The 26,309-nt window shown below is 32.1% G+C and overlaps 2 protein-coding genes across 2 annotated transcripts in view; one reads left to right on the top strand and one right to left on the bottom strand.

The window, feature by feature from the left end:
* LOC122400681 (EF-hand domain-containing protein D2 homolog) overlaps nt 1-8,272 on the bottom strand; it is a 75,642-nt gene extending 67,370 nt beyond the window's left edge. Inside the window, exon 1 of the mRNA XM_043402265.1 lies at nt 7,872-8,272. Within this exon, the coding sequence (XP_043258200.1) occupies nt 7,872-8,041 (170 nt within the window). The 5' untranslated portion in view covers nt 8,042-8,272. The remainder of the gene's footprint in view (nt 1-7,871) is intronic.
* A 2,629-nt stretch (nt 8,273-10,901) lies between these two features.
* LOC122400573 lies at nt 10,902-24,888 on the top strand. Its single transcript, XM_043402095.1, has 4 exons — nt 10,902-10,958; nt 21,340-21,917; nt 21,999-22,214; nt 24,548-24,888. Exons 2-4 carry the CDS (start codon nt 21,341-21,343, stop codon nt 24,886-24,888), a joined length of 1,134 nt encoding a protein of 377 aa, XP_043258030.1. The 5' UTR covers nt 10,902-10,958; nt 21,340.
* Nucleotides 24,889-26,309: the final 1,421 nt, after the last annotated feature.

The raw sequence follows: 26,309 nt of genomic DNA on the forward strand, positions 1-26,309 counted from the left end.
AAGAAAAACATATAGGTTTCCTAATTCTAAAATTTATTATGTCAAAATTTGTTTGAATTACAAGCTATATAGGGTGTTCGGCCACCCCTGGGAAAAATGTTAATGGTAGATTTTAGAGGCCAAAATAAGACGAAAATCAAGGATACTAATTTGTTGATTGAAGCTTCATTAAAAAGTTATTCAAAAATTAAATTAACGAATTTCAAATCATTCTGAAAAAATTATTTTTGGTCGCGGGGATAAATTACAATCATTTTTGGTCATTACACATACCCCCGAAATCCAACGCACTTTCGAGAAAAAAATTCCTTACCGAAAACCTAATTAGGTACCTAAATTTTTCAACGAAAAAAAAAATTTCAAATCATTTTGAAAAAATTATTTTTGGTTGCGAGACTCAATTACAATCATTTTTGGTGAATACACATACCCCTAAAATCCTACCCAATATTGAGAAAAAAATTCGTGTAGGTACTGAAATTTTTAGACGAAATTAAAAAATTTCAAATCATACTAAAAAAATTATATTTAGCTACAGGGTTCAATTACAAGCATTTTTGATGAATAGATATACCCTTGAAATCCTATTCAGTTTTGAGAGAAAAAATACAAGTGGGCAAGGACGAAATTCAAAAATTTAAAATCGTTTTAAAAAAATTACTTTTAGTTGCAGTGGTCAATTACAATCATTTTTGGTGAATAGACATACCCCGAAATCCTACGCACTGACGAGAACAAAAATTCTTTACTGAAAATCTAATATGAGACCAGAAATGCTTTCCTCATGCAAATCTTTAAAATGTCATAACTCCTGAACGGATTAGAGGATTTTAAAGTTTCAAAATGCAAGCAACGTGTATTTTGGTGTACAATATGTAGAAATTCTAAGGTATTCCGAAAAATTGTTCCTTAACCCCGTAAAGTGAGAAAAACCCCCTACAACTGGTTTCAACGGCATAACTCCTACAATAGTAAAGGTATTTTATTGAAATTTTTTTCTGAAGCAGAGCACATGGGCACCTACAGAAAAGTATTAGACAACTTTTCTGTAGAGCGTCAAACAAATTTTTAAGAAAAATCGTCAGGGGGTAGGTACCTAAATTTTTCGATTTCAAATCGTTCAGGGGAAATTATTTTCGGTTGTAGAGATCAATTACAATCATTTTTGGTCATTAGACATACCCTCGAAATCCTACTCATTTTCGAGAAAAAAATTCGAGAAGGTGTGAATTTTTTCGACAAAATTAAAAAATTTCAAATCGTTATGGAAAAATTATTTTTGATTGCGGGGGTCAATTACAATAATTTTTGGTTAATAGACCTACCCCCGAAATCCTATCCACTTTCTAGAAAAAAATTCAGTAAGGGCGGAACAGTGAACTTAATAACTTTTTAACGAAGCCTCAATCAACAAATTAGTATTCTTGATTTTCGTTTTATTTTGGCCTCTGGAATCTCCCATTAAAATTTTTCCTAGGGATGGCCGAACACTCTGCATAGTTTGTATAAACGTAGTTAATTGTTATAACTTTCTACTACCCACGTTTAGAGTAACACTAATTACTGTGTTGTGCATTCTTTATGTGATATTTCATTATCTGTTGTATTAACCCTACATACTGTATTGAAGAGGATCAAAATAAAATGTTTGAAACGTCAAAGAAAATGCTTTAAGTGATTTTAGTTTATAATAATAGTATAATAATAACTAAAATTGAAAATGAAAGATCTATAAAGAAAAATAAATGTGTATTATATTTGAGTATTATGAGTATTATTCAATAATAAATATTATTGTATAATAATATTATTATATTTTTATGAGTATTATATTTCTTTACAGCTAGTCCACAATCACCTGTGGCGACCTCTTTTCAGGGCACGCACTTGTTTGGTTTATTTCGTTTTTACCTCTAAAGATTCTAAACATATAGAAATTTACAAATATATTTTAGTTTTTGCTAAAATCGCAATTTAAACAGCAAATGGTAACTTAATTTTATGCATGACGAATATGGTCGTCATGACACTAGATACTGCCATTTCTCCATAACGGATATAGTCGACAACCACAGTTGACTGATTAAATGAAACTATAATTATGTGTATCGTTTATTAAAGCTTTTGTACATATGTAGTATAGTTACGAGAATTAATAAAAACTCGTAAATTATATTAGGTCGACCCATATGTTCGTGTCGAGTTTTCTACTGCAACTTGAAGTAATATTTTAAACATATAATGGAATTTTATGAAAAATAGTAAACCTTTTCTCATTCGACAACTCCTTCCCCTTCCTCTGGCAAAGCCATTGTATCGTTCTAGAAAACTTGTTTGATTTTTTTAAAAATGTAGTTCAATACTTTTCATTAAAACGTTGACAGTTCACCCACTAATAAGTCTGGAGATTGTTATATTTTATTCCTTATAAGGTTCGGTTTTATTATATGCTAACAAAAATATTCATGCAACCAGGCTCTAACACGATCAAGAAAATTTTTCTCCGTAAGCTAGTGCGAATTCCAAACTTCAAACTCAACATCTATTTGTTTCAAATTTCTACGAATTGTTGATGTTACTATGTTTGAAATATCAGAAGTCTCCTCAGCTGACAAATTTTCTATTAAATTATAAATGTTATCCTCGTCAATTTCAGAATATCGAACGGCACGAACTTATGGGACGACCTAATATTTATGAGAATTGATAAAATCACGTAGCGAGCTATCCTTTTTGCCATGGGGGTCTATTTTTATACGCTGTGTACGATTTTGGATGTGGCTGGTGGCGCATAAAAGTGTGTAAAAAAGGGAATAAAAATGGAAAAAGTCGCGAGTTGATCGTTACGAAACCGCAGACAGTAGAATTCGTGACGTAGTTATTTCGTAGCACGGGGGAATAAGACGCAAGACGGAGGTCGCGCTGCAGGCCAGGGCAGACGACCTCGAGGAGTCTGTCCTCCGTCTCTCTTGTTCTTCTTGTAGGTATTTCGGAGTCAACCGGGCAGCAGGTTTGACAAGGCAGAAGTAGGGTGCACACGGCCGAGCACTTGGGCATCTTCAAAAGCTCTGCCTCCACGCCGCGAAATAACTATGAAATCTCCAGGGTCCTACGTTGCACGAAACAAATGCTATTTTCGGTCAAGCGGTGGAAACAGAGCCGCGACGCCCGAGCCTCTCGCGTCTTCGCTTCGGGGGAAAAAATGGCTGCGAGATTGGACTACATTCTTCGGGACTAATCGGAGACAAGGATCGTCTCAAATTGTCCACGTTCTCTGTCACAGACTGTTTCGTTCAATAGACAAACATTAACATAAAAATAAAAATTTTAATCAATTTTTGCTGCAAAAAAATTATAATGTACAGTGATTCCAAGCAGAGAGGGGTAATATTTTTATCTGGACAAGAATTTCGAATATCGAATAAAACATTGTTTATCGTTAAATAGAAAATTTCAATTATAGAACTAAATATTTTACAGCGGTTGAGTAAAGATGTATAATAGATAAATTCTTGAAAACAAATTTATGGTCGATTATTAACACTGTTAACATTAATTTTGATTAATCATTTTTGTATTATTTTATGTTTATGAAAGTTGAATTATTTAATTAAAGAAAACAAAAGAAATGTGTTTATTATATAATGTATGTAAATAATGAAGAAAATAATAGAAAATAGGAATAATAAGAACAAGATTCGCTAATTTTAAAGTTATATTATTAAGAAAGTAGCAAAAAGTAGCAGCTGATTTTCAAAGAAACCAAAGAAATGAATATAAACTACAAGTCCGTGGTGGAATTTTGACCAATACGTGCCAATTTGATAACTATTTTAAAAAATTTTTATTATGCATTTAAAATTATAATAAATTTTGATTAATTGTTTTTATTCCAAAATAAAGTGTGTATCTTTCTGTGCAAGATTCATACAGTACAAAATGAAATCATTATAATATCATTATTTTCTAGAAGGAGAAATATGAACTGCAAAAACAGATTTCCAAGAAGAATTGAAACCTCGAGTTCCTGAGTAAAAATTAACCTAAATTAAACCTCAAGGATTCACAAACTTATGTAGTAAAATGATTGGAGATGGTAAAAAATTGGACTTTTTCGCGTCTAAATCGTCGTTTTCAAACACTGTGCGTCATAAGTAAATTGTTGAACGTTGGTGTTATCAGTCATCTAACGGGATAAAACTGTCCTATCTCTGATTTTTAATATTTTTTTTTATCAGTCGAGTTTTTAAATGTGGGGCACTGAGATTGATAAAGAATATTTTTAAATCCCCATTTTATCGAAACGACACACAGGCATGACACAACGTAAGAAAAATATCTAACACGAATCAAAAATGATCTCATATTTTTATTACCTTATTTGGACATTGCATGTATTTTGAACTTGGAAATTATGTTTTAATTCATTATAACCCATTTCGTTTGTTATATCATTTTTAATATAAATTACTGGCAAATTATTATTTATATTTTATCAATACAAATTACTGACTTTAATCATAGAAATTAATAAAATTTGTTCAAATATTCTTTCATTAGAAAAAGTTGAATTGATCCGTACATTAAAGAATTTTTATTTTTTACACAAATGTATAATATATGTTAATTCTTCCTTTAAATCATTAGTAATAATGTCATCCGTTTAGTATAACATAAATTAATTTTTCTCATCAGTATCATCAGATCGTTTGTTAATATAGTTTTATATTAATAAGTATATATTAAATTGATAATTGAGAGATTTTAATATTTGTTTATATTAAGTATTCAAATCAAAAATCTTATTCCTTGTATGTTGTATACGAATAACAACAAGAAGTCTTTGAAATATTTTTTGGAGTCTCCTTTGATTGGGGTACCTGGCAGATGTCTTTGACGTTTCAACCAATTTATTCTAGACTTTTTTTAGAAACAATATATTAAATTAATATAAAAGACAATGAGATATAAACTTTGACAAAAGTTTTTCATGTACAGCTATTAACTTCTTATAGTTTATCATGTAGTTTGTATAAACATAGTTAATTGTTATAACTTTCTACTACTCACCTATAGAGTAAGAATAATTGCAATTTTTTGCATTCTTTTTGTGTTATATTAACCCTGTTTTTGAAGAGGATCAAAATAAAATGGTTGAAACGTCGAAGAAAATGCTTTCAATGATTTTAGTTTATAATAATAGTATACATAATTAAAACTGAAAGTGAAAGATCTCTAAAGAAAAATAAATGTTCTCAATGAGTATTATATTTCTTCACAGCTAGTTCAACTTTAATCAGTCAGCGATTCCCTGGGCGCGATCAGTGGCGACCTCTTTTCAGAGCGCGCACTTGTTTCATTTCGTTTTAACCCCCAAAGATTCTAAACATATTGTTATTCACGAATATATTTTAGTTTTTGCTAAAATTACTATTTAAACAGCAAATGGCAACTTAATTTTACGCGTGACGAATATAGTCGTCATAACACAAAATACTGCCATTTCTCCATGACGAATATAGTCGTCAAACACAGCTGACTGGTTAAATGAAATTACAATTACGTGTATCGTTTATTAAAGCTTTTGCATATAGTATAGTACCACTATATTCTATAAAACAATATGTATTCAATATGTATATAATATTAACAATAATAAAGAACTATTAAATATAAACCTGCTAAAATTCGTAATTCTCCTATTCCTCAATAAATAATTATTAGAAATATTAATGTTAAACTAACTTCGAAAAAAAAATTAAAATAAAAATATTACTTGATATAAAAAATAAAATTAATGTAATTAATAATGATAATAAAAAATGTATACATTGATATATCATAATATACTTAAGTACTCTAAAACGTAATAGAATATAGTAGTGTATGGTAGATCACAGTATAATTGAATATGTGTAATAAAGAACAACTTATTACAAAAAAATATGGCAACTCATAGTAAAATTAACTATAGTAGAAATTATGATTTGTTGTATGTATATTACGTAATTATCAAAGTTTCTTGGGTGTAGTAAATTAAAGTATTATATTACACAGGGTGTTCGGGCAACCCTAGGAAAAATTTTAATAGGAGATTCTAGAGGCCAAAATAAGACGAAAATCAAAAATACCAATTTGTTGATGTAGGCTTTGTTAAAAAGTTATTAACGTTTAAATTTCGCCCGTACTGAATTTTTTTCTCGAAAATGCGTAGGATTTCGGGGGTATGTCTATTCACCAAAAGTGATTGTAATTGACTCCCGCAACCGAAAATAATTTTTCCAGAACGATTTGAAATTTTTTCTTTCCGTTAAAAAATTTTAGCATCTACCCGATTTTTTTGCTCGAAAGTGGATAGGATTTCGGAGGTATGTGTATTCACCGAAAATGATTGTAGTTGACCCCCGCAACCGAAAATAAATTTTCCAGAACGATTTGAAATTTTTGCATTTAATTGTTAATAACTTTTTAACGAAGCCTCCATCAACAAATTGGTATTCTTGATTTTCGTCTTATTTTGGCCTCTAGAATCCCCCATTAAAATTTTTCCCAGAGGTGGCCGTACACCTTGTATAACAAAATGTAGTAATAATCAAACATACTATATGGAATCATTGAACGTAATATAGTTGATTATAATCAAAAACGATGTGTGTATAATAGTGAATGGTAGATCACATTATAGTTAAATACAACAGAGTAACGTAACATAGTATAGTATAGGAACTCATTATGTTGATTATACTAGACTGCGACATAGTATAGTTAAGCATTACATATCACGGGAGTAGAAAATTGCAGGCATATTATGTTTCAAGTTGAAACTTCATCTGAACTGATTCGTTGCGTGATGTAATTTCGTGTATTTTCATACGTAGAAAAACTGACCAACTAGAGAAACACGATCTGCTCGTAAAGAGAGTAAATAGACTCGAGCCTAAACGTAAACAAAGCAGGAAATTCGCGAGCGACTCGACAGGAGTTCCGATGTATACATACGTATACTTTCGATTTCCTTGTCCTTCGAACGAGTTTCCTCGCCGTCCAGATAGGCAAAATTTTATTCAAACGATATATTTTTTTGAGCGGAACACAAAAATAAAATGGACGATTTGTATCTTGTTGAATATAAAATACTTCATATTTTATCGTTACGTATTCTCAATGATTTTATTTAATTTCGTTTTGTACGTGTAAATGTATTTCTTTCGAAAACGGGGTTTCGTAAAAAGAATTGCATCCAATATTTTTTAAAATACTTCTTTATTTGAATGCATGACGTATATGGAAATTATTGTACCGAAGGTTCATTCTTGTGAAACTTCGAAATAGATAGGTTACGATAAAATATCAAACAATATATGAAAAAAATATATAATCGAGTAAAAACGAATAGAAATTCTGTTTTTAGAAAATTCTGGTAAGGATATAGTGGATCTAGTAATTTATTACTGACATACAAATGTTTATTGTTTCACTGCTAACCTGACGTTGTCCGCTACGATTAATATCTCAAGAAATACACCAATGTCGCTGACAATGAGTAAAATATCCGTTTGGATCGGTAAATAGTGAAAGTGTACTGCATTTCGAAGATCGATGCATTAAAAATATGCCTAACCATCGTCGACAGAAACACTAGGGTCTAATCGGTCTTGAAACGATAAATCGAACGACACTCGAATATTTGTACACACAAAGCCTCGTACAGAAAACGGTGTCCTTTGGACGAAGAAAAATAGATCGCGGATCCATTGTGAGGAACGTTTATTCCGAATGACAACGAAGGACAACATTTTTCCAGGTTTGTGCCGGTAAAATCGTGGGCAGGTAAGAGAAACGAAGAAAGAAACGGAAGGTTTAGTCCTCACCTGTTGAAGGTTTGTTCGTACTGCTTGATCTCGCGGCGGGATAACTCGTGGAACTCGGTGTAAACGTTCACGAATTTGTATTGCTTTTTCACGTCTTTCCCTTCTTCGAGCTCTTCGTTGATTCTTCGTCGCCTGCTAAGCAGATCACTCAATTCTGCGTCCGCTGGCATTTTCTCAACTGTCCTTCGATTTTTGGTCGTTAACCTGTACAATTTCGCGAACAGTAATCGCTGACACGAACGATACGCGACACGATCGATCGGAACGGTATAATTCGGAGAATGTTCGCAGGAAACGTGAACCGAAAGAGGCGAAACGAGACGATATTCGAAGATCTGCAACGTTAGCTGTCAAATTTAAAACCGATACACCCAACAAGACAAACCAACCGGCGCGATGAGCCAGCGTGCACTGACGGTGTGCCGAGAAGCTTGGATACTATAGGCACCTTTGGAGGCCAGTGCCGTATCAACGCGGAGCTATGATTTCTAACCTTTCTGATGGCCAGCTAGCTTTCTAAAGCATTTCGATATCAACTCATTTCATACTAAATTTTCTTTTACGGTAAATTTCTTTCAACCACTGTAACGAACTTTGAACATCATTTAAAAGTTCGTGTAATTTTCGAGTAATATTATACAATGATACTACAAGAAATACTTATAAATTAAATAAACGTATAATTGGATTCAATTTTAGAGACTTGTTTGATCAAGTGTAATTTATTAGTAGTTAGATCAAATGAGAAATATTTGTTTATTTTATGTCCCATTATACAGGGTCGACTGTAGTAGTGTAGGGCCAACTTTAGGGTTGCGTGGCGCCCTATACAAGATGTCCGACCACCCTTCCGAGAAATTTTAATGAGAGATTCTAGAGATCAAGATAAGACGAAAATCAAGAATACTAATTTGTTGATGGAGAGTTCGTTAGGAAGTTATTAACGTTTAAAGTTCCGTCCGTACTGAATTTTTTTGTAGAACGTGGGTAGGATTTCGGGGGTAGGTCTATTCACGAAAAATTATTGTAATTGACCCCCGCAATCGAAAATAATTTTTCCAGAACGATTTGAAATTTTTTCAATTTGTCGAAAAATTTCATTCATTCCCGAATTTTTTTCTAGAAAGAGGGTAGTATTTCGGGGGTATATGAATTCACCAAAAATTGTTATATTTGATCCCCGCAACCAAAAATAATTTTCCCAGACCGATTTGAAACTTTTCTCTCGCCGAAAAATTTGGAAACCTACTTGCACACTGTCGGTTTTTCTTAAAAATTTGTTTTTCATTTTTAATAAATTTGTTTGACGTTCTACAGAAAAGTTGTCTAATACTTTTTTGTAGGTACCCATGGGCTCTGCTTCAGAAAAAAATTTCAATGAGATATCTTTACTATTGTAGGAGTTATGGCCATTTGAAAATTGGACTAGATTTTTTAGGGTTTTTGTCACTTCACGGTGTCAAGGAACAACTTTTTCAATATTGTTAGAATTTCTACATATCCTCCACTAAAATACGCGTTGTTTGCATTTTGAAAAATTAAAATTCTCCAATCCGTTCAGGAGTTATGACTTTTCAAAGATTCGCATGAAATTTCAGGGAAACATTTCTGGCCTCACATTAGATTTTCGGTAAGGAATTTTTTTTCTCGACAGTGCGTAGGAATTCGAGTTATGTATATTCACCAAAAATGCTTATAATTGACTGCTGTAACTGAATATAATTTTTTTAGTATGATTTGAAATTTTTTAATTTCGTCTAAAAATTTCAGTACCTATTCGAATTTTTTTCTCGAAAGTCGGTTGGATTTCAGGGGTATATGTATTCACCAAAAATGATTGTAATTGAGCTCCACAACCAAAAATAATTTTTTCAGAATGATTTGAAATTTTTTAATTTAATGTTTTAATAACTTTTTAATGAAGCCTCATTCAACAAATTAGTATCCTTTATTTTCGTCCTATTTGTGCCTCTAGAATCTCCCATTACAATTTTTCCTAGGGGTTATCAAACACCCTGTATAGGGTGTTCCTTCTATCTTGCACATCCTAATATTTTCGGTATTTTTAATAGTACGAAAAAGTATGTCAGGACAAATTTGTTTGGTTCAAAGCTAAATATATTTTGATTATGTTTTTTTTTCAAGATCATTTTTTTAAAATTAACAACCATACTAATGATCCATAATAATCTCGGATGAATAAATCTTGCTAGTTTGACTAGTTTATTTTGCATGTTTCAAATGTTTGAAAGAAATGTTACTGTCAGCGTATTGCAATGAATCCATATTTTTGTTGTTTAATTAATAATTATTTGTAAATTTCATTCAAACTAAAATTTATATCTTCAACCATTTTTATCTGTATGCTCTCATTAGGATCCATCATGTGAGAATTAACAAAATTTGGAATGAAATCTATTCAAATAATTTCATAATCATTTGACTCATCTTTAAAAACTGGCAAAAACTATTGCAAAAAAAATTGACGAGCACACAACAACATATTTTTTATCGTCGGGATCATGCAAACGTTATTATTCACTTTTCATAGAAATCGATGGATATCGATACGCATTGACGAATTATCCAGCGAAAAATTTATTTGATAACGTCAGAGACAACACGTCTTAGGTAAATGTTTCTGAAAATGGCGGACCCTGTCTTTTTTCCACGACACAATTATCCTAATAACGACAAAAGATGCGTAAGTAAAAGACTCTAGAAGAGTGGAGTTTATCACTTATCTTTTTGTAATTTATGTTATAATAATACAAAGCATCAAAAATATTTACTTCCGTCATGTTCATAATTGTTTTTCTATTATTTCACACCAGGAATGTAATTTGGAAAGGAAGGAATCTCTGCATGCAAATGCTATTTGTAACTTAAATATGTTACCACTTCGCCCAAACAAAAAATGTATTCCCCTAGACTGACCTTAAGTATCGAAACATTCATTGCTCAGTATGTTTACCGGTTGAATTTCAAAGACGGCTGTTATTATTCGTCAGTATTCGGTAAGGAACCGAAGGGAATAGTCTTCTGAAACTCTAAATTCGTTGCTGTATCGACGCCAATAGAAAGTAGGTAAGTGTTAAAATATCGGAGCTTACATGGAGGTTCCGTGTCTCGTTAATGATATTAATCGATATTGATGCAACTTAATTAACGATAAATACATCAATCAGGAGTTGGACATACAGTAATTCTCGCTTTCAAGTGGTAAAATCGCAACTAAAAATCCTTTTCGAGTTCACTCGAAAAGAGACATGCAGAGATTTTTATCTTGAGCTTTGGCTTCCTTTCGCATGTATCGCTCGATGAAACAAAGGATCCCGCACAGATCTTATGGAAAATGGCCCTCGGTTAAATTAGCTGAACTTTTGATATGATGTAGTTCATTATGTCTTGATGAAAAGTTCCAATGGGCCCAAGCTCGTAAATTGAACAGTTTCCGAGATACAGGGGATTAAAAGTCAATAATAGTGCACCTTATTCTAGACTACCACGTTTGAGCATATTTGAGTGTAAAAAGCACTGTTGTACACTGTCCATTTATTTGGCCACTTAAAACTCAATAGTAGTACTGTGGACCCTTAAATATTACTCCTTGACCTCCTGACCCTCTGCTGCAAAAAGATGATGACGATGAATTACAGATTGACACTTCGTTGGTAGATAACAGCCTTAGAAGACTAAAAGTTTATTCACAATTTCGGAATTGTACCAAACATCAAGTTCTTATTTTACACATTCCTGAAAATGAACTGGAACTAGAAGAGGAAGTAATAAATGGTTACTACTGCACCTGTCAATCTGTTGCCTAAACATTGGGTACATGCGCACATATTGCAAGTGTTTCAAGGTTTTTAGGATTTGCTCGTCATCAAAGGCATGCCAAATATTTGGATGGCAATCTTCTAAATACAACCAGAGATGCCGCTAATAGAGGGCATCAAGATAATATGAATGTTGAAATTCTTATGGCCGAATAGAGAGAACTATAAAAACGGCCCTTTTCAGGGCCACATGATGTGCAAAATCCGATCGAGCAACCTCTTCGTGGTATACACTGGGTAATGCTAATATCGACGGTGCTTCATGTTTGTACATTGAGAAAGAGAACCATTTTTTACCTTTTAAAGGGGTAATATTTAAGGGTCCACAGTACTACTATCGAGTTTTAAGGGGTCAAATAAATGGGCAGTGTACAACAGTGCTTCTTACACTCAAATATGTTCAAACGTGGTAGTCTAGAATAAGGCGCACTATTATTGACTTGTGATCCCCTGTATCTCAGAAACTGTTCTATTTACGAGCTTGGGCTTGGAACTTTTCATCAAGACATAATGAACTACATCATATCAAAAGTTCAGCTAATTTAACCGGGGACCATTTTCCATAAGATCTGTGCGGGGTCCTTTATGAGATACACTCGTAATTAAAGAATAAAAAATAACAACATAAGAATGTGTTAAATGTGTTTAAACGTGACTTCACTCGCGTTAAAATCATTTCTGCCGATAGTTTATTTAGTTTTCTTTCAGTTGTCTCTGTCTAACGAAAACCCGATTCGTATAATGTTGGAGTATGTTATCAGAGACATAATTTTAAACAACTTTTCTCTGTACATACATGGTGTTTCGCATTTTTCTGTACGCACTTCAGCAGTGTATTCTACAAGTAAAACTAAGACTAAAATGTTATACAACAGAAAATCCATAAATGCTTTGTTAAGAAGTTCTAACAAAAATATGAACTGTGAAACTTGGTTGAGATTCAGGACATTAAAAAATGAAAAAATATTTATAATAAAATAAAATCAATCTTTTGCAAGCATTCGATATCGCGAGTTTCTTTCCAATTTACTAAGCATAGACTTGAACAATAGTTCAAAATTTTATGACAACAAAAATTTATCATCGAAGAAAGAATACTTCAGCACCCACGATAAATGATAGAAATTAAACTCGCATAAAGAAATGTTTAAATTATCAACATGATTCTACGTTAAAAATATTTTTTTTTGCCTCGACTAGCAGTTGCTCTCTTTAAACAAAATTTTGGTAAATTTGTTTGTTTAGTAAAACTGCATTTTGGGCGAGTGGTAGAATATTAGCCAAAAAATATTAAACAATTGTATAAATCTTGACCAAACAGATTGATTGAAATTATTAGATGTAAATGAGGTTCTACAAAATATTAAGCATTCATTTATATTCATTAATTATTTTATGCTTCAAGTTTTTCGTTAAGTGTGCTATCATTTTGTCCCTCTATATCTTGTCAATAATTGTATTTCTTTAAATAAAAATAGATAGATTACGGAGGGTTCGTTTCATTTCATTCATATGTATCAACAAGGGCAGTCTGAAATATATGCATACAAAAAGCTGAATTTGTAATGTTTAATAAACAGAAATTACAATAATTTGGAAGTGTGCTATCTTTTTGTCCCGGAGTGTAAGATCTCGGCGGTTGTTTATTGTTTGTATACAGAGTGCCCCACGCAACTGGAACAGGCTATACCTCCTAAACGGTTGGGAATAGAAAAATATGTTATAAGTCAAAGTTAAATGATATCAGACGATGCGTAATATGCAACTAATTTCATGCACTTTTGTGCATTGGTGCATCAGAAAAATGCAACTGCACTTTTTTTTTAAATGGAAACCTACATTTTTGACTGCACCAGTCGTTGTAGTTTCTTATGCTCTACATAAAAGTACTAACATACTTATGCCCTAAACTTATTCGTTAGGATGTTATCGAAGATAAAAGTTCTCCAAATTATTTCGGTCTCTCAGCAAGCGTTCCGGAGTACTTCCGTTACAACAAGTGTTCGAACGGTCTTCCATTGCAGTCCAAGCATCTTTCCGTCCGTTTCTTGATGTTGCGCAGTGCGTTCCTGATGTCCCTTTCCGTAATTTTGGATATTTCTTGTTGAAAGTACCTCATGTTTTGCCGTACACTTAGAGGAATCTCTGAATCGTAGAAGAAAACTGGTAGGTCAGATTCCAAAAAGTTTAGGTACCTCTGACCAGTCAGTGTTCCGTTAAAGAAATGTGGACCGATAATCCATTTGTCAAAAATTCCACACCAAACATTTACACTGTACCGTATTTGATTGTCAGTGTTCCTTCTGATACGTGGATTTACAACGGACCATGTATGTTCATTCTATCGATTGAACAGCCCATTGTTTGTAAATGTCGCCTCGTCTGTCCACAGAATTTGAAATACAAAATTTTCATTTTCCTGAATACGCCGTAAGAAATATCAACAACATTCTTCGGATTTCGTCCCCAGGCTGCAATGTATGCCCAACGGAAAACCGATAAGGATAAAAGTTCTGTGTTCTTAGAATGCGTTGAACCGAGGATTTTGAAATTCCACATTCTCTAGCCAGATCTCTCACGGACGCATGTGGATTTAATTCGACGTTCGCCAGCATTACTGTCACACTACCTTCATCTTTAACGACTGGTTTGGGCACGTCGCGTTTTGGTTTGTGGAAAGACCCGTATTGACGCAAATTGAACTCCAGTTTATAAAAATACGAACGCGAGGGCTGTTGCCGATTAGGATACGTTTCTCGATACAGCCTGGCGGCCTCGGTACCGTTTTGATTGCATTTGCTAAACAAAATGAACATATCAACTGTTTCACTATTCGTAAATGTCATAATTTCGAAACACTGGGACAGCAAACGATCCCACACGCCTAGTAAACAGTTACTGATGGAAATCTTAATCTTACAGTGACTAGTATTAGCAGCCGCGAAACATTGTGAGGCAGCACAAACATTGTAATGGATTCGGAGAACTTTTATCTTCGATAACTTCCTAACGAATAAGTTTAGGGCATAAGTATGTTAGTACTGTTATGTAGAGCATAACTACATCGACTGGTGTAGTAAAAAATATAGGTTTCCATTTAAAAAAAAGGTGCAATTGCAGTTTTCTGATGCACCAATGCACAAAAGTTGCATATTACACATCGTCTGATACCATTTAACTTTGACTTAGAACATATTTTTCTATTCCCAACCGTTTAGGAGGTATAGCCTGTTCCAATTGCTTGGGACACCCTGTATACTATAAATGTATCCTCTGCCTTCAATACGAAAAGCTTCGATCATGGCTTTTTCTCTATCCGACAGTTGTTTGCCTGGAGTCATTTTCCTTTTCAATTTTTGTTACCAAAAGAAGAACAGAGGACAAAGAAGATTTTATAAAGCATTTAAGTAGACTATGCACAATTAGAAAATGAGATCTTTTATTTCAAAAATATATTTACTTATTCGGTAAAATAAGATATTTCGACAACATTACATTCTTTAAAAACAGAGGTAATGCCGTTCGATTCGACTATGCAGTTTTACTATATTTTCCCCTATTATCCAAATGTTCTATTATCCGAATATTTATTAGAAATTACGGCTTTGAACGCGAAATCTAATGATACATACATGTATCCATACGTGTATACAAACATGAATTATTTCACATTTGTATCTTAATTTATGTAATTTTCAGAATATCGATATCAATTTATGGATTCAGGATATGAATCCACAATTTAATTACAAAAATGAAATGAAGCATTGTTTATACGAAAAAAATTTATTGAATTAGTTCTTTATTTTTATATAAAACAAACTAATGTGTTAATATTTTTTACATAAAGATAAAGAACGAATTCAATAAACTTTGTTCATAAAAATGATGTTTTATATTTAAACTTAAACTTCGAAACTTGTGGAGTCATATTCTGGATCTGTTTTAATTAATATTGATATTCTGAAAATTACATGAATTAATACACGTGTATACAAACATACATAAAATAATTCACACGACACGTATCTTTAATATGCCACGTACTGTAATATGTGTATTTAAATATAGATGAAATAAGGATCTCTAATATTTACACATATGTACATACTTTTTTGTGTCCAGATAATGAAATTCTAATAGTAACAATTCAATCTGAAACTAATGGAGTATGTGTATAATGCAAACGAAAACGTGTAGTCCTATAACAGAGGTACACACTTTTGGAAACAAGCTTTTAAAATTGTTGAATATCGTTTTGTAGCCTTGTTGGATTTTTAGAATGAAACAACGCGTGATTGAATTACGCGAATCGTATCCGTATTGGGAATTTTGCCAAATTACACTTTGATATCATCGACCATTTTTATTATACGTTTCGTAAGTAGGCTTATCGTAAAGAAAGAAGTCTCTTAGCTTTAACGTACAACAGAAATTAGCTGATACTGAGAAAATTCAGGAGTAGAAGGGCGGATAAGCGAAACGACTATTCGTTGACTTCTTTTGGAAATGAAAAATTCATATCAAACTTTATTAACTGCAAGTTTAACACGAAGACTCGTCGACGATTTTCACAATTTCAATATTATTAAATTGTCGTTTGATAAATATTTAAATATTAGCTTCACGTAGTTTTATCATTAACCAAATATACAAATATAAATTTTATTAAATTACATAGCACGTCCATATTGTCGTAAATATCAAAGATAGCATCTTTATACAGGGTAGTTTATGCAACTTATACACCTCCATAACTTCCAAAGTATACGTTGCTTAAAAAAGTTACCTGGTTTGAAGGTGTACACTACATAGTGTATTTGTTTTTTTTATTGGTGAAGGCGTTGAAAGCCAACTTTGTTTTTTTAAGTGGTATACTATACTTTTTATACAAAAATATGGAAGAATATCAAATTCTGAGTGGAAAAGTGTTGATTTGTATTAGCCCTAAACCTAATACCTAATGACTAATTTCACTTTATTTCTTGACAATTTCCACTGTTCTACAGAAATCATAAAGTTGAATCTCCATTTTGATATTACGTAAAGAAAATTGTCGAGAAATAAAGTGAAATTACTCATTAATCATTAGGTTTAGGGCTAACATAGATTAACACTATTTTAGTATAAAAAATATAGTATTCTATTTAAAGAAACAAAGTTCACCTTCAAATCTCCGAAACCTATAAAAAAGACAAGTGCACTATACAGGGTGTTCGGCCACCCCTGGGAAAAATTTCAATGGGAGATTCTAGAGGCCAAAATAAGACGAAAATCAAGAATACCAATTTGTTGATTGAGGCTTCGTTAAAAGGTTATTAACGTTTAAAATTCCACCTGTAGAACGGCAATCTGCAAACAGCTGCGTACGCGTGATAGTGATTCTCACTCAGAAAACTGTAAGGCTGTCGATACGTCACTAAGTAGAGTTTCTTTATGCTGAGTGAGAACCACTATCGTGCGCACGCAGCTGTACTCAGGTTGCCTATCTACAGGCGCAACTTTAAACGTTAATAACTTTTTAACAAAGCCTTAATCAACAAGTTGGTATTCTTGATTTTCGTTTTATTTTGGCCTCTAGAATCTCCCATTAAAATTTTTCCTAGGGTTGGCCGAACACCCTGTATATTATGGTAAATTGACGGGGAGAAGTTAATTCCTTTACGACAGAGATAATGGAAAATGAAATATGCTCGAAGTTGTACTTTGAACTGGCTAGTCAGTGTGCTGCGCTGACTAATTATGAGATGTTTTTGCGAATTTTGAGTATTTGACGGAAGAGCATTGTGACTCTGGATAGATACAAATAGTAAACAGGGCACTGGTCCTCCAACACAAGATTGACAGAGTTTGCGACACCACACGGGCTACCCGTTATACATGTGTATACGCTTGCTAGAGACTGTTACTACTTGATAGAGGAAACAGTTGTTCAAAATAATGTCCTTTATAACATCCAAAAATCATCCAAATCTGAGACTACCTTCGTATTAAACTTATACTTTTTACTTGAAAGTACAGTTGCGGACAGAATTAAGTGGACAAGTAGGGAAAGTAGGTATGAATTAAATTTAAACAAAGTATTATAACTATTATGCGCTTAAGTTGTATATATTATACATCTTTATGATGCATAGATTATTTAGTGAGTAATTGAAATTAATATTTACATTTGTGTTGAAATAAAGTATACTTAACGAAAACGTTGATTGATTATCTAGGGATAAAAATAAGCAGACTGGAAATATCCTTTTCACTCTCACGCAGTGGTCTCAAATAAACTATTTGATTGATGTGTAAGCTTTGCATATAACAGATTATTTGTAAGGAAACAGCTGAATGTAAGTAAGAAAAGAATTTTCAAATCACATTCGTAATTTCATTATATAGCGAACTGTCGAAATAAATTAGATTACTGTATAATAGTAAAAAGTACGGTTTTTCTAAAAGTGCGGTCGACAAAGTTTATAAAAAACATTTACTACATAGTACTTATCATTGAAAATTTAAGAGGCCTCCGACGTAAACGTTGTAAAAAACTATGAAAATCCATTTACACTCGTTTTTTCAAGTTACGTGAACCAATATTAGATACCTAATTATTTCCTGTTTATTTCCAAAATTAATCCTTGTTACTCTTTTGTTTATTTCCATAGTTTATTTCTGTTAAGTTCTTTATTCATTTAGTTAAGAGAAGATATTGTCCTTTACTGTTTGTCCTGTAACGTGTGCAAATTCATTATTCAAAATTACACCCTTAATTTGAAAAATGTGAATTCATATATTGGAATTCATTTTCCATCCAATGGAGGCATTTTCGAGAAAAACGTCAGAGACAAAACTTTTACATTTTTTTGCGTACAACTTGTATATGCAATAAAAAATACCAGGTCTCATTAAAAAAAAACGACTTCCGGTTTGAAAATCCTATTTCTGATTAGTACCGGAAATTGCAACTATCACCATTCGATAGAAAGTACTCGAATTAGTTACTAAAAGTTTTTTAATTTTCAATTAAAATCACTCTCCACCATTTTAATAGGGGTGGACGGGTGGTCTAGGACACCCTGTATAATATACTATACAACTTAAGTGCATATTAGTTATTTTGATTTATACTTATTTTCTTTACCTGTCCGCTTAATTCTGTCCATAAATGTATCTCGAAAATTAAAACCTAACTGCGGTTACATGTACATAAGAAAAAATTGGTTAGAATGATGTTCTCGATAACATATTTCAAAGTCATCCAAATCAGTCAGATTTTCCCTAATCTATGTATTACCTTAATTTCCAATTATTTAATGTGAAAGCAAGTATAAATAAGAAATCGTACATTTTATGGTTAACGATCCTGACAACTACTCTCTCCCAGCAGGAATGATAATAATCAAACATTTTAAGTTGGTCCACTTTAGACATATTTTCTTTTCATCGCGATCCCTCTAACAGTCTTTTCATGGCGTGGAAGTAAACTGACGGATGGACCTATGTTTTATTTGTAATTGTTTATTACTTCCCTGAGGAACAGAATAAAGGAGGATATTAAAAAAGTGCCAAATTTGTACCCCGCCAAACACCTAAAATAACTATAAGACATCATTCTACAGATTCTGCACTTCGAATTGTGCACAATTGTTTATAGCAATAAGCAGTGAAAAATGTGATTGAAGTTGACGATGCTACGAAAGACGAATCATAACTTTTTGACTTCAAATGACTATAACTTTGAAGTGAATGCATAGAACGTAACAATTCCGATGCTATTTTGTAAAGAAAAGTCAATATTTATATAATATGCAAGGAAATGTTGCCCAGATTGTTGGTTAGTAACAATAAAATGCAAGAGATTAAGATGATGTATTAGGATGCAAATATTCCTCCAAATATATTTAATGCTATATTGTAACTCTTTCCTAGAATGGAATTAAATGCATTCAATATGACAAACTGTTATATTTCATCCCCTTCTTCTTTGGATTATAATTTTTTAACGAATTTAACATTAACGATGACGTTCACAACATATGCGATATGGTTGCTATCATGCGATCTGAAGTGTTTATACTTCAGATGGTTCTGCTGGTTCGTTACATTCTTGTAGAGGTGTTTATCTGGAGAAGATAACACCACTATGGCTTTCCACGATACTTTTTTTTTCGTCTGGAATTGGACCACAATCTTATATGACATGCTATCCAAGCGATTCCTAAATTTTTTTAGATTTGAGATTTTATTTTATTTTGAAGACATTTTGTATTACGATTTTTGTAGTGTGCTTATGCAGTGTACTTTGTAGTTTAGTGTGATTTGTGTAATGTACTTTGTAGCCTAATGTAATTCTTGTAGTGTATTGTAGTTCACGTTATAGTGTAAAATGAAGAGAAACTATATTATTTGTAGCAAGTCAATTGCAAAGTTAACTCGAAACAAATACCGGAAGTGCAATGACAATTAGTATTGTGTGAGATGCTATCGAAGCAGAAATGTCAATAGCACGGCTGACGGCACTTTTTCAGAAGTAGATTTGCTTTGTGAAGCAGTACCCAGAGTTCAAAAGTGTTTCTGAACATTGACAGAAGTCATTTGTCAAGAAAAAGAGGCATCTTTGGTTGCAGTCTTTAGAGTTCGTTAAAAGTAAATTTGGACTTGCTGCAATTGTTGAACATACTTGTGAGTGTAAAATAGGCCAAAGTGTAGTGGGGTGTTGTTCACATATTGCAACAGTATTATGGTACTTCGGATTTGCGCGACATCAAACATCCATACATTCACCTGCCAACTTCCTCAACAGATACTTAATCGAAGAAATATCATCATCTCAAGAAGAGGATGAAATATAAAATAGTTCTTCGTATTGAATGCATTCCATCCCGTTTTAGAACTGAGTTACAGTATACCATTAAACATATTTTGAGCAATATTTGCATCCTAATATATCATCTTAATTTGTTGCATTTTATTGTTACTAACCAACAATCTGGGCAACATTTCCTTGCATATTATATAAATATTGACTTTTCTTTACAAAATAGCATCGAAATTGTTACGTTTCATGTATTCACTTCGAAGTTATAGTTATTTGAAGTCAGAAAGTTATGGTTCGTCTTTCGTAGCATCGTCAACTTCAATCACATTTTTCACGACTTTCCCATCACATTTGCTATAAACAATTGTGCACAATTTGAAGTGCAGAATCTGTAGAATGATGCCTTATAATTATTTTAGGTGCCTGGCGGGGTACAAATTTGGCACTTGTTTAACATCCTCCTTTTATTTAATCAAAATCGATTCAGTAGATTTTGAGTTAAAAATTGTAAAAATGTGTAATTATAGTACCGATGTAATTATTAAACTAGATATTTTTTTAACTAAATTTTAATTAAAAATGTATTAAAATAAGAAACGGTAATTTAAACTTTTGTTCGTGTTCTCCTTTTCCTACAATTTTACCGAATTAAAAAATTCTATTATTCGAAATTAAATGTGAAAATCGGCACATACAAACGGGAGTTACTGTAATAGAAATATCAAGGACAGTGATGTGTTATATCTTCAAGTATTAATCTCTCCGGATATTAAATCTGCCTGGATAATACTGCGTCCGGCTAATAAAACATGGTTTACAGGATGTCGTCTTCGTCGACCAGTCAGACACGAAAAAGTGAAATTGCGAACAAACAAAAGCATCCTGGTTGTAGTACACCATTGAAGTCAGTTGATCCTAGACTAAGTAGCATAAGCCTTTCAGCGATTGAAACGAACTCTTCGTCGGATGGGGCTCGCAAAAGAAAGCTACCAACGACTGAAGCAAGTCTTGAAAAGAAACAAAAAAGACGTCGGAAAGATCTAAAAAAGAAATCGAAACGCAATGTTAGGAAAAGAGCAGTAATTGCATCAACAAATTCAGACAGCGACTGGGTGACAGAATTAGAGACGAGTGATGTCAAACAACAGACCACAGGTGATACGAATTCGGATGATATTTTATTTAAGGATCTGCGATCTCCAGAATTGATTCGAAGAGAGCATCATGTTGATGAAGATTACCTGGAGTCGCCAATCACTCGACCTCGTCGAAACGAAATTGTGAGCCCAGAGAAACTTGAGGGGTATGTAAACTATGAACCTCTGTCACCCAACGATACGTCTCATCTTCTTTTGCGTATTCAAGACACAGACGACGAGGAGGAAGCGCAGCTATGGAGTAATTATTAATCTCTTTCTGAATGGTTGTAAATAGTGTTTAAGCGTACCAAACTACTAATTACGATAATACAAATTTCAGAATCTAAGGATGTACTAAAAATATATGCACGGACAAAGATACATAAGAAGAAAGCAATAAGCCCGAAAGATAAATCCAAACAGTGGTTGGTGGACGTAGCAATACCATCTACAACCAGTAATCTTCTGTGGGATGATTATGTACAAAAACATCCTGAAGAAATGAGACCGTATGTCAAAGATGTAAACGAAGAATCATGTAAGAAGAATGACAAAGGTAAGTAATTAAGTATTTTACCAAATTTTCGTTAGAGTTACATAATATTTTGTATACAGAGTGTTCGGCCACCCCTGAGAAAAATTGTAATAGGAGATTCTAGAGGCCAAAATAGGACGAAAATCAAGAATACCAATTTGTTGATGGAGGCTTCGTTAAAAAGTTATAAACGTTTAAAGTTCCGCCCGTACTGAATTTTTTTCTCGAGAATGCGCAGGATTTTGGGGGTATGTTTATTGACCAAAAATGATTGTAATTGGCCCCCACAACCGAAAATAATTTTATCAAAAAGTTTGCCCACTTACTGAATTTTTTTCTCGAAAATGGTTAGGATTACGAGGGTATGACTATTCACCAAGAATAATTGTAATTGACCCCTGCAATCGAAAATAATTTTTCTAAAACAATTTGAAAGTTTTCAATTTTGTCAAAAAAGTCCACTTACTGAATTTTTTTGTAGAAAGTACATAAGATTTTGGGAGTATGTCTATTCACCAAAAATGATTGTAATTGAGCCCCGCAATCGAACATAATTTTTCCAGAACGATTCGAAATTTTTTTTTCGCCAGGCACCTACCCCCTTTGTCGATTTTTCTTAAAAATTCGTTTTTCATTTTTAGTAATTTTGTTTGACGCCCTACAAAAAAGTTGTCTAATACTTTTTTGTGGGTACCCATGGGCTCTACTTCAAAAAAAAGCTTCATTGAAATATATTCACTATTCCAGGAGTTATGGCTGTTTGAAATTTGGACTTTTTTTATGGGGGTTTTCTCTTTTTTCGGGGTTAAGGATCAACTTGTCGAATTTGTTTAGAATTGCTACATATTCTGCACCAAAATACGCGTTGTTTGCATTTTGAAAAATTAAAATCCTCCAATCTGTTCAAAAGTTATGACGTTTTAAAGATACGCATTTCGGAGAGACATTTCCTGGCCTGAAATTATATTTTCGGTAAGGAATTTTTTTCTCGAAAATGCGTAGAATTTCGGGGGGATGTCTAATGATAAAAAATGATTGTAATCGATCTCTGCAACCGAAAATAATGTTTTTAGAATGATTTGACATTTTTTAATTTAATTTTTTAATAACTTCTTAACAAACCCTCAGTCAAGAAATTGATATCCTTTATTTTCGTCTTATTTTGGCCTCTAGAATCTTTAGAACACCCTGTATATCGATGTCCCTGTGTAGTCGTCAGAATTAGAAATGAAACAAATCATTTCACATTTGATCATCAAGCGAGTCGGTAATTATGAATTTGTTTATTAGCTCTCGGAGGACCTCTCTCGATCGAGTCTATGCATTTCTGTATTATTTCTAGTTTGTGTTGCTTTCTAAAAGATGCAATTATACGACCATATTTATTGTTTAGTAACGTTAAAAATTAGGAAAATAAGAAATGTAACTAACCATAATGTTCAAATTAATTTTGTGTTTTCGACACGTCTTTCAGGAGAACTTCCGTTTGTCATTATTTAATTGTTAGGCAAAGTAGTTAACTATTTTTATCATGCAATCTTTATTCGTCGTAAACAGAAATATCCTAATATTATTTTTCTTCTATTGATATTACGAAATTCACCTAAATCAAATCTAATGAAATTGAAGTTCGAAAGGAATCTTCAATGACCTCTAAACTCACGCCAACAAAATTCACCCCAAGCTTAAATAAGTAAAATAAATAATGTAGAGACGTCTTGTTTATTTGTTTTTAGACAAAAATTAATTAGGAAACTACCTAATTTTTGAAAAGCAATTACATTTTAAAAAGCAACTTTATTCCACGCCAAAATTGTATTATATGTATATTGCTTTAAGTACCCCAATAGGGCAATATACATTTTTGGTTTGGAATCAAGTAGTTCTTAAATCCCAAAAAATTTCTATTTATTTCATTCTTAAACGGTATAAAATTAAATAGTGTAATAAGATAAAATAAGATTAAATTAGTAATTGCTTTATTAATAAAATAATTGATTTAATGACACCCTACAATTAGTAGATTCAATGCTTCTTACAGGCTTTAAATTCTCTTAATTAAAAACTGTTGTCACAGGAAACCGTTCGTGGTATATTACGAGACGGAATCCGTTAACGGTTCAGCGTTGCACACGTCGTGGTTTGCACACGCCGTGCGTTCCTCAGATCGTCGCGAGTTCGCGTCCAGACACAACGTAGCAGATCATTATGTACATATTTCGCCTTCTATAATAAAGTTTTCTGTTCGTTATTGCTATCTGTGCATATACTTTCGACCACAGTGCATCTCCTATTGCTATCCCATTAACAATAAAAACTAAACAATTGATCATGGTTAATCGCAGATCCCGTAGATGATAATCGTAACAAGAGACCAACTTCGAGATTATGGCCAGAGAGTGAAATACCGCCTAATATGAGTGTTGTGCGAGGAACCTGGAACCATTCGTTAAAAAAATTCGATCTAGTATACGATGATGTGTACAAATTTCCCGAATCGACAGATGAAGAATTCGCTAATGATAAAGTAATAGACGCAAGAATAAGCCTAAGTGAATTTCGTCGCCAACGCAGAGTTGAAAAAAAGAGGGAACAGGCGACAAGTTCCAGGAGAGTCAGACCTCGAATTATATCCTCGATAAAGTTAACAAACTTACGATATGAGAGACAGGGACAAGATTGGAAAATAATTTAACAATTTTTTGATTAAGCCTTTATTGCCCTGAATGAATTACTTTAGTTAAAAAAAATATTTTTTTTTAAAACAAAAAATATATAAAAAAATATAAATATTATATAATGTAAATAGAAAAATATTTAGCTCGTGATATAATGAAAATAGTGTTTGCCGCAATTAACTTTCTAATGTGAATTTAAAGAAAACATAAAATAAAATATAGTATACGTATATTTTTTAATTATTTAACTTCTTAAAAAATATTTAAAAAATTATTTATTATTTATTTATTATTTAAAAATTATTTATTATTTATTTATTATTTAATAAATTATTTAACTTGTTAAAAAATGTTTAAAAGATTAACAAATATCAAAATTAAATATTTTCAATATGTACATATACATATGTATGCACGGATGAAGACATTTTGTTTTCAACTGTTATAATGAAACAACTAATGGTTCATTAAATGGTACACAGAAGAAGATACAACTAATGGTACGCAGAAATAAGTCAAGTTACCAAAAGTTATTATTTATCATATTTTTAAACGTTAAAAATGTCAAATGAAATTATTAAGAAGTTTATATGTAAAATTACGAGGCTTAAAGTTAGCGATGTCGTATACATGGAATCATTGGAATAGAAAGAGTTAAAACTCGCTAATTGTACATATCTGTTTATTTATGAAATTTTGTATTCTTATTTATACGGTGTGTGTATAATTGTGTATATTTTATTTACATGATACAACACTTCAATATTTTGTAAGTAAACGATTTTTGTGGCGCTATTGCGAAATGAAATTTCAGTACGATTTTCATGAGGTTATTGTTATATGTATATGTATATATATTGTGATATCATGTATAATGTCACTGAAATTGATTTGTTTGAATTTAAATGAATTATATTGTTTACGTTTGTACCCGGAGAAATGTAATTTTTGCCCTTAACCCTTATTATTTTATCACTTTCTAACCTTCTTTTAATTTAAGCAAGGTGATTCAACTAAACCAACAAGCAATTGAATTATATTGTTTATTAAATTAACAAATTGATGGAATTCTAATATTTTTCAAAATTAAACAAATGTTATATTCGTATCAATTGAAATATTAGAGGAATGGAGCGAAAAAGTAAACGCGTTTACAATTATTAATCATTGTCATCTATTATAAAAGAGGTTAGCAACGGTTGGGCGCTACTCAAATAAATTTTTATTTATAATTATCTATTTATATCATTATTTAATTTATTCATCTATCTTAATTATAATGCATCAATCTTGCTAAAAAAATTGACTTACATAGAAATGTTTATGTAAGTAGTAACTTTTTTTAATTAGTCGTTTAGGATAAAAGATTTAAGTACAGTCGTCTAAACAATCATCTCTGACAATATTGCATTATTTTTATTTATCAAAAATATTGGTT

This window comes from Colletes gigas, unplaced genomic scaffold, assembly GCF_013123115.1.
Source record: "Colletes gigas isolate AHSC1104 unplaced genomic scaffold, ASM1312311v1 Colletes_gigas_Sc00019, whole genome shotgun sequence".
Classification (NCBI taxonomy): domain Eukaryota; kingdom Metazoa; phylum Arthropoda; class Insecta; order Hymenoptera; family Colletidae; genus Colletes; species Colletes gigas.